At 41.0% G+C, this 14,467-nt stretch overlaps 1 protein-coding gene across 2 annotated transcripts in view; it reads right to left on the reverse strand.

The window, feature by feature from the left end:
• LOC131218721 (E3 ubiquitin-protein ligase UPL2-like) overlaps positions 1-11,911 on the reverse strand; it is a 30,366-nt gene extending 18,455 nt beyond the window's left edge. Inside the window, exons 1-4 of one of the 2 annotated variants that reach the window (XM_058213452.1) lie at positions 11,750-11,911; positions 11,544-11,660; positions 1,071-1,166; positions 779-985 (exon numbers count right to left, since the gene is read on the reverse strand). In XM_058213452.1, the coding sequence (XP_058069435.1) occupies positions 779-985; positions 1,071-1,166; positions 11,544-11,639 (399 nt within the window). In that variant the 5' untranslated portion in view covers positions 11,640-11,660; positions 11,750-11,911. Of the gene's footprint in view, positions 1-778; positions 986-1,070; positions 1,167-11,543; positions 11,674-11,749 lie in introns of both variants that reach the window. The other variant, XM_058213451.1, reaches the window with a different exon arrangement.
• Between the last annotated feature and the right edge of the window lie 2,556 nt (positions 11,912-14,467).

Raw genomic sequence — 14,467 nt, forward strand, 5'->3', positions numbered from 1 at the left:
ATCCATTTTCCAAGCCATAGATGGCATGGTTATGATTGCCAATCAAGATTCTTTAGAATCAAATGCAATCCATGATGAGACCCAACAAATAGTTGGATCAAATTGATAATAGTGCCTATTGTGTGTAAACAGTCTTGACCGTCCATATTAAAGGCCATTGATCAAATGGTTAACATTTTTCAGTCTAGATCTATGGATTGGACTCTGTGACCCAATGCAACTAGGAGCACTATAACATATAGTGCTTTGAGAGCACTGGAACATCTCTGATGCTAAGAGGTAAACTAACATGTTTGCATCACAACAGCTTCTTATCTGGTGCCCCGCACTCAAATTGGGTAAGTCCCAAAACAATCCATGGCCTGGATCAATTGTTCACTGATTTGGTCCCACTGTTGATCGGCCACAACAGGAAAGTCTCACTGACCATCTGATTACTGACCTGCAAAGGCAAAGTAGGAAAGTTTGCAGACCACGGTCAGCAATGAACACGGTAAGGCCCAGCAGTTGAATGTGTAGGATACTCCAGTCCTTGAAATATGAAGATAGTGGTTCATTCACGGTGGGACCCACCCAGTGAACTATTTGGATCATGGACTATTCTGTGAAGTCTCCAATTTGAGTCCAGAACACCAGATAAGGAAATTCAGATGGTGGACAGGTTAGATTTATCCTACAAAGAACTATGGGAAAAGCACAAACACATCATCAGCGTCACCATAGATCTTATGTAACAAGGGAGAAACAGAAGTCAGTAATCCTCGGAGGTGAAGCATACCTCAAGGCCACTAAATGTACTCCTGTTGTGGCAATTCTCCAAAATTATTTGCATGACTCTTAAAATTTGCAGGACCGCATGCTTTGGAAACGGACCATCATCATCTGAAATATTGTCAGATAAGAGAAGATCTTTCCTAGAAGAAATATATGCCTTGAAGTAAGTATCAAAATGTAGAAACAGTAGTCTCCAGTCATGGAAATTTCCCTGAAATCAAAGCCACATATTAAAATAGAGAGATAAACAGCTAAACAACACAGAAAGTTGACAACAAAAAGGGCCATTTTAGAACCTTATTGTACTCCCAACGGAAACCCGAAAGAGGTATTGCTATATCAGGGAGTGGGCTTGATACCACTCTATCAATGAATGCTTTAATTTTTGGTTGCTGCAACACCCAAAACAGTATATCAGGAACAAGTTTTTTATAAAAATAAAATAAAAAATGTCAATTCTTAAGAACATATACCAACCAGAGGGACTCAAAATCTAATTAGAAACATATCTCTGCGGATAATTAATTGCACAAAGAAAAAAAATAACATTGACTGCACACAAAAACGTGAAGCATTGCACCCAGTCATTTAAGCATGCTTCGTGGGTCCTGATATCAAATAGCTCTAGTTCAGAACTGGTTTGAAATTTATTAAATTGGATCCATATTCGTGTAAAAGGCCATGATTGCAAGAATTCCAATTCTTCCATAACTCTGACCTTCCAATGAAGATTTGAAAAGGATTCAATAATCATTCCTTTGTTAATTCTAATACTAGCTAGACTACTAAGTGCATTTTCTTCCACTCATTGGAAAGGTGGTGAGTCCACCACATAAAACATGGAATACAAACAACATGTACATTAATCCAGACCACCCAGATCGCTGGCCCTAATGGTGGATGGAGCATTAAAAAGACCACACTTACCAGATTATCATAATTGCTAAACTTCTCTGCCTCTGAACCATCACCACTGTCATCAATGTAACTCAAATGATAAAGCTGCAGCAGACATCTCATTTTGTGATTGCAAGTACCAATGTACCATATCTATTGAGTGTGGCCAGTAATTAAACTCCATCTCCTCAAACTGTGGCCTGTTTAGACCAAGAAAAGTTGAACCTACTACAGGCTATGCTGGGCAAACAAGTTGTCCATGATATGCCTAACCCATTTATGCACAAGAACCACAAGAAAAACGAACAGCTTTTCCCCAAAAGGTGCAATCAATCAAGGATCATGTCCCTTGAAAAGGGCAGAATAAAGGTGAGGAAAGCTTACGCCTAGTTTGGTGCAAGGGGGAACACTATGTTCCATACATATACATCACTTGTGCCAAATGCGGCACATGTGTGAGCATCCATGTTCAAGCGCCCCAATGGCAGATGTTTGCCACCATCAATCTTCAAACACCCTACATATGCCACATGTGTCCATGCACACATGCATCATAAGTGAAAAATGCCGTCCATATTAAGCGCCCCATACCATTTTCACTGCCTCTTCTAGGGTGGTTGACAAACAACAAACAAAATATCTAGTCCAAGACAGCATGAACCAAACAATCTGTCAAAACACAACTTTGCTTGCGTTCAAACAGCCCATGTCTACCAATCACATAGTCCAACAAAGCTACCATGCCTACTCACATGCTTAGATTAACAATATTGAGAACATGAGATACCAATACCAGTACCAAATTCTGCATGGGTACTATCTAGACACTGCTTAATTGTACATCATTGTACAGAATTGCAAATCCCACACAAGACTATAAAGGATCCCTTGTATACATGATGTGGGATGGCCTGCAGGAACCTCCATAAACACTTCTGACGATGAATTCATCGGTTAATGGATGAGGAGTGGAAAAGATTAAATGATTTGGAATCCTCCCCTCCAAGGTTGGGCAACGACTATCAAATTGAGTTCTTCTCCGTTTTGGTTTGTCAAGCAATGCTCAAGTATTGCATTTTGATCTCAAAATAGGTCTAAATCTAGTTGAAAATGAGTTCCTAGCTATAGTTGCACGAAGCATGAGCCATTAAGCAAAGTAGCAACGGGTTCATGTGCAGAATCGGGGAGGCATCTGTTTCAAATGTTAGCTAGTATAAAAGGTTAAGAAGTAGGAGTTGGAGCAGGGCTCCAAACCACAATTTGAAGCAAGAGCTAGAGCGGGGTTCCAAACTGCAATTTGAAGGAGCGGCACCTGATTGGAAGAAAAGTGTAACAAAGTTCCTAGACTTCCTCTAAGCTTAAATAAAGAGATGCACAAAATGAAGAAAATTTGAAGTTGAAAAAAAAATAAAATGAAAGGCAACGAAGAAAAAATGTTCATTAAGAGGAGCTCTGAGATGGCACAACAGCTACAAACTAAAGAGAAAACATAACATCCCTAAAATGGCAAAGAACAATCTTTCAACCCATCTATACAAGGAGCCCACTCAGCTAAATTTAACAAAGCCCGACCAATGACCCGCTCCCTTGAGTTGCTCTCATTTCGGAAGCACCTCCCATTCCTTTCTCCCCACATTGCCCAAAGGCCTACCAGCAAACCTAACCTCCAAAAATCCCTAGCTTGCTTCCGAATACTCACTCTCTGCCACACCATGAATAGCTCTCCAACTAAACTTGGCATAACCCAATCCACACTAAAGCTCCCAAGATTATCGTTCCACACACCGTGCGTGAATTAACAACGGAAAAAGAGATGATTAACTAACTCGGCATGTCACATGCACATGATGCATACATTAGGGATCACCATTGAGCACTTCTAAAGATTATCCATGTTTAGGACTTTATCCTTAACAACTAACCATCTGAAGGCTACCGCCTTTGGGGGAGCTCCATAAGACCACACATGCCTTGTCTTCCCCAACTTGTTGCCCCTCTTTTGCATTTGTAAATCATAATAGAATGATTGAACCAAGAAGGAACCAAACTTATCCTTACACCAAACCATTCTATCCAACTCCCCTCCCACCAGGCAACCCAATTGGATACATCTAACAACAATACAAACTCCACCTTTTCATCAAGAAGGGGTCTACGACAGGGAGGGGACCATACGACTCGCTCGATGTAAGAGAAAAACTGAGCCACCTTGATATTGCTTCCCATAAATAGCCGAGCCATATGCAGAAACTTTGTTTGTAGATATCGAACACCAATCCACACCTTCCCAAAACCAAGTTTTTCCCTCACTGCCAAAGGAAACGCCAACGCCTTCAAAGAACTTGGCCTTAACAGAAGACACCCCTTTCCAAATGGCCAGAGCTCTATACAAAAAGGAATCCTTAGTACTCCACCCTCCATCCTGGCATCCATACTTGTCAGCCATGACCTCCCTCCATAATGCTCCCTCCCTTGCCCCAAACCTCCAATAACCACTTGCCTGACAGAGGTAGATTCATCAACTCCAACTCCCTTATGCCAGCTCCTCACCCCAGCGTAAGAGATGGAACTTTGTCTTCTCTTCTGACCCTTGCCACCAGAATTCCTGCTTCAATCTTTCTAGCTAAACCAATAATACCTTCGAGCATTTGAATGGTGACATGAGGTAACTGGCAAGTTCAAGAGGGCTACTTTCATGAGAGTAATTTGACTGCCTAGGAAAAGGTATCAGCCCTTCCACTAAGCGAATTTCCTTTCAAACCTCTCCACAACCCTGTCACATAAATGTTTAGTTGGTTTCTCACTCTTCGTGATGTTAACTTTCAGCCTTGACACCACTTCAAAACATCTAATAATTATCCTTAGTTTATCCACCATACTAGCATCGAAGTCGCAAACAAAAATCATATCATCAGCGAACTAATGATGGGATTTCGAAGGACCTAACACTTCAACACTGAACCCACAAAAAAGACTAACCTCCTGCCCACAATCCAACATTCTACTCAGAGCTTTAACAACCACAACAAAAGAGGAATGGAGATAAATGGTCTCCTTGCCCGATGCCTCTCGAACTTCAAAAGAAACCTTTCAAGGACCCATTGATCTACACTAAGAACCTGGTTGAGTTTACTCACTCCTTTATCCACCCCCTCCACTTGCTCGCACATCCGACCCAACTTAACATGTAGTCCAAAAAGTCTCAATCGGTATGGACATAATATAAAGGGACGGGGGGGAAGGTAAAGGGGTGAAGATGGGAGCTAGATAGAAATCAACTAGAACGGAAACAAGGGAAGAGGGTCAAGGTAGAGTAAGCTCAAAGTCCTTTAGGAACATTGTGGTTGGGAAAAAAATTACAACAGGAGTTCCAAAAGGATTAGAAGGTTGATGAAAGTTCCAAGCAGAAGCTTCAAGGAGAGAAAGGAACAGAGGGGAAGAAGTGGATATGGATGGAGATTGTCGGCGACAAATAGGTGTTCCAAGTTAGGCCAGAAGTGATAGAGAAGGGAGTCAAGCCATAAGTGATATAGAAGGCCTCGGACTCTTTGCAGTGGTCGATGACTGCAGAAACATCTAAAGAAGCCACCATCCCATAGATAAGAACTTGGTTAGAAGAGTGACGTGGCTTGGCCAAGGATGACTTCATTGTCAAGTCAATAGAGACAGATGAGGCCTAGATATTGATAAAACTAGGTTTATGTCTGGATCAAGTGATGGTTACGAGAGCTTTGTTCAAAGAAAGGTTGTTGAGGCAAATAAAGAGATGGACGGAGAATTCCTTTTTTGGGCAGGTGTGATTTCTCATGTGGGGGATTCTATTGGAATTATGGTTTTGGTAAGTCTTCCTAGAGATTGGAGCGTGTATGGGAGAAATGGTGGCGATTGATGCTACAATAGAGTATGACAAGGAGCTGGGGGTGGCCAGAGTATGTGTGAAGAAGAAGAGGACGATAGAGAATCCCAGATCAATTAAGGAATGATCGAGGAAGAGATTTTAGAATTAAGAGTGGAAAAGGAGAAAAGATAGGACGTTCTGGAGCACTAGAAAGAGGTTTAGAGCAAAAGGGGCAATGGTGGTCCAGCGGGAAGAAGCTTCTGCAAGTAGGGGTTGGAAGATGGAGAACAATCTCAGTGTTCCCATGGTAATCGGACCAAGAAAGCGACACATGGAGCTCTCCTATCGGCGGTAAAGGGGTAGGTGGAGATAAGAGGCATGGGGTGAAGATATGTGTCGTAAAGAGGGTTGCGGGAGTATGGAACCAAGACACTCTCCGGACCCTGGTTAGGACTTCGAACCTAGGACGACAGGGACAGGTACCCCAACCGCTTACTACTATGGAGAGGTCCGGGTCTTAGCTTGGGAGACGTCTCAGTAGAAGAGTCGAGATACGTAGTCTCAACAAACTGAGCCGTCACCGAATACCTCCCCCTAAGGGCAAGATAATATGAGGGCGGCCGCAATGACGGAGAGGCTGACATGTGGAGAGTGACTCTCAAGAGGAGCTCAGGGAGGCAACACGCGGTGTTGATGAGGCCCACCTCCCACTCGCACTTATCTTTTCTACCACGTGTCTAATGCAATTTCACCGACACGCTCACTTAAGTCTTGCACGTGGGACTTCTCCCAACCCCTTGTATATCAAAGATGTGACAAGATTCTACTACTAAAGGCCCTTGAGGCAGTCGAAGCACAAGGTGAGGAGACCGCTGCAGATTTCGTGCTTAGGAGATACATGCAATTCCTTCCAGCAAGTTTCGTTGGCACACTAGTGGAGCTCAGGAGCAAGGACGACGACCACGTGGGGCAGCGAGTCTTCCAAGAAGATTATAGAAGGGTGGGGCATTTGGCTCATCAGGGTGAATTGGGATTGTGGGGAATATGGTATCAGTTGATCATGTCATGGAGGAGGTGTTAATAATACTTCACTTAGGTCTACTCTAAGAGACAGAGACATTGCTATTTGTCAAGCTTATTCTAGAATGGTATCAGAGGTTCAATCTGTTACCAAAGGGGGTAATAACATATCGGTGGAACAATTGTGTTGGTTTAAGTATGTGCTAGAATGGGTCTGTAACTTGTTGGAATAATATCATTTGGGGCGCAAGATGAGGATGCTTATGTGTTATTCCAGTTTGTGCAAGGCAGATGAGCTCAAAGACAATTGCATCTTCAAGCATTAAAGACCAAGAAATCTCCGAGAGGTTAGAAAGAACTTCTCGGCCTAGAGTGTCCAATTAACTACAACTCAACAGGTAAGTCTAGTGGGGAAAGAGGGTCAAAGGGGGCAAGATAGTTAACTAATAATAGTCCTATCTTGGAATGTTAGGAGATTGGGTTGTGAGTTCAAAAAAGGTCATGCAGATGCAAGAAAGACGTGTAAAAAAGGCCAAAGTGGATATTATAGAGCTACAGGAAATGAACAGGGGCATTACGGACTCTATTTGGGGGGGCAAAGAATAAGGAGTAGCTTCAGTGGATGCTATAGGAGTTGCGGAGGGCATATTTATGACTTGGAATGCAAAGGTTTGGAAGAAAGAGGATAGCATTTCAGGTATTTTTCTGTCTGTGGTATTACGAGATATTGTTTCTGGGTGGCAATGGGTTTTTTCAGCAATTTATGGCCCATGTGTTCCAGGTCAACACGAGCAATTTGAGCAAAGTTGAGCAGTGTCAGGCACTGGTGGGATTTTCCATGCGTTGACGGGGATTTTAACATGGTGAGATTTTCTTATAAAAAATCTAACGTCGAGCGTATAACTAGTAACATGAAAGGTTTCACAAAATGGGTGGATCGGCACGAGATGGTGGACTTTCCACTAAGTGGCACTAAATTCACTTGGTCAAATGGGCGGCAAGATCCTACTCTATCGCGGCTCGATAGAATTCTGGTGTCCATGGACTACCTCGAAAAATTCCCTCTTACAAGTCAAAGGGGATTACAATAACCTATTTTAGATCACCATCCTATTGTTCTGGAGGTTTTGGAGGAAGATTAGGGCCTGAAGCCATTAATATTGAAGTTAGCTTGGCTGGATATAGATGGGTTTGATCAATTGATCAAGAATTCGTGGGATTCTTTTTCGGTGGATGGTCTTGACGGCTTTTGATTATCTCAAAAACTTAGACTGTTGAAAGAAAAGATCAAATGTAGGAAGAAAGAAGTCTTTGGTTCCAAGGAAGCGGAGTTCAATCTTATTTTAAAGGAGATGCATGAGTTGGATGTTAAAGACGAGGTCGGCTAGTTGTCATTTGATGAGCAAGAAAAGAGAGCAAGCTTAGATTCAAGTTATGCTAATCATATCAAAAAAGAGGAAATCAAATGGAGACAACAATCTAGAGCTCTATGGTTTAACAAAGGGGACAGATATGTGTTTCTTACACAACATAGCTAGTGCTAGGGCTCGGGGTAATAGAATAAGTAGCTTGGTTGTAAATGGTATCTACGATTCGAAAAATCTATTATCTCAAGATCAATGGAAGACACTGTGGCTAGATAATTTGGAATTTCCCCAATTACCGAATGAGGTAGTGACGTCTCTTGAAATCCCTATTTCCAAGGAGGTTAAAGTTTCTTTGGATTCAATGTGTGGAGAGGAGGCCCCACGCCCCGATGGTTTTCCAATGATGTTTTTCCAAAAATTCTGGCAAGTGATAAAAATGGATTTGAGGACTTTGTTTCTAAATTCCACGACCGTGATCACCTCTCAAATGATCTAGGGGTGTCTTTCATAGCTCTCATCCCTAAAGTTGAAGGGACCGATACGATAAAAGATGTTAGGCCCGTTAGCCTAATTGGGGACCCGTAGAAATTTATTGCTAAAGTCCTAACTCTTAGGTAACAGGGGGTGCTTTCACATATTGTAACTGAGAATCAGGAGTTCTTTATGATGGGAAAACATGTTCTGGATAGCACCTTAATTGCTCATCAATGTATTCATTCCAAGAATAGGGAAAGGAAATGTCAAGTGGTTTACAAGCTTGACATTGAAAAAGCTTATGATTAAGTTGATTGAGAGTTTCTTGACTACATGCTCGGTAGGTTGAGATGCAGTAAAAAGATGAAGGGGTTGGATGCAGGCTTGTGTGCAATCGGCAACTTTTTCCATCTTGGTAAATGGTTTGTCAAAGGGTTCTTCAAGGCTTCTGGGAGTATTAGACAAGGTGATCATTTATCTCCTTATCTAGTTGTTGGGGAAGCATTGAGTAAGATGCTTCATAAAGGGTTTAATCAAAGGCTTTAAAGTGGCAAATCGGGGGAGGGGGGTGTTCAGATTAGTCATCTTCAATATGCATATGATACCCTTCTGTATTTTGATGCGGATGTGGACTCAATGGAAAATCTTCGGAAAACCATTGTTTGATTTGAAGCAGTTTCAGGATTACATGTCAATGTCGCCAAGAGCGAAATGCTTGGAGTCCATAGGGATAATGAGGAGTTGGCATGGCCGGTTGTTGTCTTTGGTTGTATATTATTAAAAAATAAAAATAATAAAAAGGACTTTTCCTTAGACCTATTTAAGATTGCCCTTATGTCTGAGCAAGCCAGCTAGACATTTGTGGGAAAAGGTTATCACGATATTGAGAGGAAGTTCTTGGGTTGGAAGCGTAGATATCTGTCTTTGGGATCCTGCTAAACTCTTATTAAAGCTACATTTTCTAATATGTTGGTGAACTTTATGTCATTATTTAAATGCCCCAAGTCAATTTTGGATAGGCTGGAAAAGTTGAGAACATATTTCTTATGGCAAGGGGCGGAGGAGAAAAAGAAGTTTCATCTCGTAAGGTAGGGAGATGTTTGCAAGCCGATTGTTGAAAGCAAAACTGGTCTAAAGGATCTGAGATTCATGAATATGGTGCTACTTAGGAAGTAGCTTTGAAGATTTGGTACCGATGAGAGAAAATTATAGAGGGATATTATTGCAAGCAAATACATTGCATTGGGGGGGGGATAAGTGATGGATTATCTATATCATGTTTCTAATCTTTAGAAAGTGGTTGCATGGGTTGAATATTTGTTTAGCAAAGGGATCTCCTCCTTGGGGGTCGGAAACCACATTCGCTTTTGGGTGGATGTTTGTTGTGGAGTTTGAGCGCTTTAAGAAGCTTTTCCTAGAGAGGCCCACATTGCTTCAGATAGCCTTATCTCCATGCATGGTAGCTATTCAATGTGGCGGTTCTATGGTGTGGTCTCCACCTTACTGTATGGATATATACGTAACAGATGTGGAGATTATGGAGCTGCCTAAATTGTTGGACCGGTTGAACAATGTGGTTTCCTCAACTCAAGAAGAGGATTTGATGGTTTGGCATGACCACAGTTCGGGCTGCTTTTCCGTTCGCTCATTCTACAGTATGAATCGCCTCACATTCACTTTCGTTTAATAGATCGTCGTATGGAGCCCCTCAAAGGGTGGCGGCTTTCGTTTGGTTAGTGGGAAGAATGAGAGTGTTAGCTATCAATAATTTGCAAAGAAGATCCCTTGTCCTCCCCAACATATGTTTGATGTGTATGAGAGACTGGGAGTCAGTTAATCACCTCTTCATTCACTATACATTTACTCAAAAAGATGTGGGACCACTTCTCGGATGATTTTCATACCGCTTGAGCAATGCCACAGTCTGTTGCGGATCTTTTGTGGGCTTTGGCATGTAGGAGAGGTGGGGAGGGTTGGGAAAGTTGTGTGGAGAGTGCTTATTTCGGCAATTTTTTTGTCCAACTGGGGGAATTGTAATAGGCGATATTTCCATAATTGGAGCTCTTCGCCTCAAGAGGTCATTAGGCAAATTAAATGCAATGTCTTGGGATGGGCTTCTTATCTAAAGGCAGTTAAATCTGCCAATCTCTCCTTCTTTTTAAATTGTAAACTTGGAATGTACTCTTTCGCACTTTTTGCATGCTTCTAATAAATTTTATTTATCTCCAAAAAAATAAAAAATAAAAAACTTGAACAGAATCCAAATATAATTTGTAGGTTACTTCTTGTTATGAATGCTAGGAAGTTGTCTACAATTTCATCAATGTTTCTCTATTGAACTACAGATTGCAATTCAATTTGATAGTGTATACAATGTTCCAAACTCTCCATCATGACCAAAGAGCATGCAGAATAACACAAGCAACTAAGGCCCACTTCAGATGCTCCACCTTTCACCGATGCAACAATATACACAGCAGCTGCTTCATAAAGACAATGATAAACTGGTAAGACCTAAAAAAGGGGTACAAAAATGCGAATTAGCCAGCCCCACAATCCATGTCTTGCAGTACATCCAAATACACCCAAATGTGCAATCCCATTTTCCTAAATACACCCAATGACACACTTCACAATTCTTCAAGATAGCAAAAAGAGTTTAAATAGAAATTAGCAACATACAAATGTCAACAGGTAATCACTAAACAAGATAAGTGGTGCATCCAAACAGGTCCAAATGTGCAATCCCATTTTCCTAAACACACCCGACAGCACACTTCACAATTCTCCAATATAGAAAAACAATCCAAATAGAAATTAGCAAAATACAAATACCGGCAGCTAGTAACTAAACCAAACTAAAACAATTCAACCCAACATACTATAATTCTAATTCCTAAACAACCAAACCAAAACCTAAAAATTTCAAACCAAAACATATAAAAGTGCAACTTCCGCCCCATAAAGTCGATATTCCCACCCCTACGAGGGTAATTCGGTCACAGTCGCTTCCCTCCACAACAGCTTCCAACAATTCCATAATGACCAAAATGCCCTTGTGTAGGGGTGTAAATATTGAATTCCGCAGATACACATGCGAATGAGAAACTCCGACGAATGCAAACATGCGTATGGGATAAACGACGGGCAGGGAATCGATCGACGGTACTGACCGGGTTCGGCTCCAGCTTAAGAGAGGAGCCTGCGGCGCCATCGCCGGATAAGAGCTGCCGGAGACGCAGCGGCAGGTCGGATCTTAGGGCTGACATTTCGCAGAAGCTTCTCTTCTTCTACTTCAGCAGACTCTGCAAAAATGAAAAAAATGAAATGAAATGAAATTAAAATCATGTCATGAGAGAGAGATGGAGGGAGAGAATACATAGTTTTGGAGAGTTGATGATGGATAGATGGATGGGATGGATGCACATCGAAGATTGGAAGGTGGAGATGAAATCCCAGAGTAAAGAAAGGAATTGGTTTTTGTTTTTTTTTTAATTTTGAGTTCTAACCCCCGTCGTGAAGGAGAAGGGGAGTTGTGGAGAAGAAAAGGTGAGAAGAACACTGTATATAGAGAGAGAGAGAGAGAGAGAGAGAGAGAGAGATTAGTTCCTTTTACCTCCGTCGCGACTTTGGATATTGTGTATGTCGCTTGCTACTGGGGTCCACGTGCCCAGATGCTCCAATGATTTGAACCGTCCATATTCTTAGATACTAGCATAAGTAAGTTCTTTTTCCATGATCACGCTTCATTCATGGTCTTAACCTTTGATTTTTAGATTTTAATAATAGAAATTTAAATTTCTCAATCATGTGTTCGGAGTAATATTTTATCTTTATAGCATGGGATTGACAAGATGGACGGTTCTGATCATCATGAAACCCAGCATGTGGGGCCAAGTGTAGCGCGACGGACGGTAGCTTTTGAGTCGCGACAGGCGAAGCGAACTATTGGGAGAGGGGGGTAGTAGTCTTCTCTATTCGGAGATGCCCTCGTATGCAATCGACAAACACAAGCGCCCCATGCACCCGCGGTTTTGCACGCGTGTAGGATATCTGGACCGTTGGTGGAGTGGGCCCCACGGTTTTTGGGCTTTAGCTCCTAATATGGGCTTTCATTGCGGAAATACTTGTATGGGAAATGGATGGTAGGAGTTTGATGAATATTTGGCCCACCAGAGGAGTGGAGTAGGTTGACTACATGAAACATGATTTGATGGAAGTCGAAATTCTCACACACGTGCGTAAATGCTTCCGATTGCGATGGATTACCTCTAGCTGTGCGCTCTTCCGCGTTTCACTTCAATGACGTCTGCATTGTATGTGTGTCTCATCTACACCGTTTATCATGTCGACGCCGAGTCAGATGATCACTTACTCTCGGAACCTAGTATTTCTGCCCCCTCGAATGTGGACCACTATTTGATTTTATACGTGGATCTTTTGGTCCTGATTTGCATATCACTATTTGGACGGCTAAGATCTCTTGATTCATATTATCTTGTAGGCTTTAGCTACATATCCTCCACTGTAGATTATATCTCATCTACTTGTCCCATGTATACAGTTTTTGGATGTCCAAGATCTGAATTCCATGGGTGGACATTAGAAGTCCCATCTAGCTTGATAGGCCCACTAAATTTGAAGATCATGGCCATTCAATGCTCGAGTGTTTTCCGAACAATTGATGTATTTTTGTTACCCGTCCATTTTTGGTGGTCCACTGATCAAATTGTTTGGATTTCTCGGTTTGGAAGATTATCAAGGAATCCCCATCTGAAATGTGTCCAATCACATCAATGGTTTCTACTAAAAATGGGCCCACTTGGATGAATTGCACATTGGGACGCCATTCACATTCTATCGCTTCGCGACAATAGAATGCACTAGAAAAGTAAAGCTTCTTTAGATGTTGCATGCTTGCCTTGTTGGGTTTCAGAGAAATGTATGGCTTGCATGTGAATTTCGACGCGTGCAAGGCATTATAACCGAATAGGCTAAATATGGACATGTGGGTTGGTACGGAAAGATTATATATTCAATGAATGAGCAAAGTTTTAAAGTTCGCTCCAAACTAACTTGAGTTAGCAAAATGTTGAGAAGAACTTCAAATTTAGGTTTTGAATTTCTGCATTACATTATTACTTTGATTTCTAGTCACAATAATTAGAGTTCTACAAAGATTTTCACATGGAAACCAGTCGAAGGTTATCTTTCCTTTAAAGATGTATAATATAATTTTCAATGGAAAATATAAATTTATTTCATCAAAAGAAAGATTGTATTTTATAAGTATGATTTACGATGAAAAGAATATATAAAAGAAATAAGATATTGAGAAATCTTAATATGTGTGCATCTTTAACAAATAAAGAAATATCATATTTTAAAAAATTATCCTAATCTAATATACCTATCATTCCCTTCAACTTTGAAACATATATATATGATTTTAAAAGGTATATGAGTATGTATTCAAAATCAAAATAAAATCTGCAACGCCAAATGATGATGAGACAATGAGTAGCACAAGAAAAGCAAAGACTTTTAATAAGTTCGAAGAAGTAAACTACTGACACTTGCAGTGATTGACAAATGATTTAGTAGTTCTTTTAGTTGCTTAGGTTTTACTTATTGTTTTTTCAATGAATGCATGTTCTAATGATTGGGAATTCAATCATCACTTTTTTATAATGCTAGATGATTTGGCAATAAAGAAAAATAAATCTATTTCAAAACTCTCAACCCAACAACAAGTCTAGTTCAAAACATTCGACACCAACCAACCCAATCTAAAATGCCTAACATTATAAAAAATAACGATGACCCTCATGCTGCATATGGCATATCTCTTGGACAACATTCCATGTCGAAATCACTACCCAAATGAGGATGGATCATAACTTAGAAGTTACGATGGGAATGTAATACAATCTTATTTATTTTCCTTTTGACAATTCATTAGCTAGCCATTAATTGAATAGGATTGCTTGATCATTGTGATTTTTGAGATGTGCTCCATTTACAACGTGACCCACAATTTGAATGGCCCAAATGAGTACACAGCAAAGCCACATCCGAGGAGGACTAGTCATGACCA

This window comes from Magnolia sinica, chromosome 11 (assembly GCF_029962835.1).
Source record: "Magnolia sinica isolate HGM2019 chromosome 11, MsV1, whole genome shotgun sequence".
NCBI classification, from domain to species: Eukaryota; Viridiplantae; Streptophyta; class Magnoliopsida; order Magnoliales; family Magnoliaceae; genus Magnolia; species Magnolia sinica.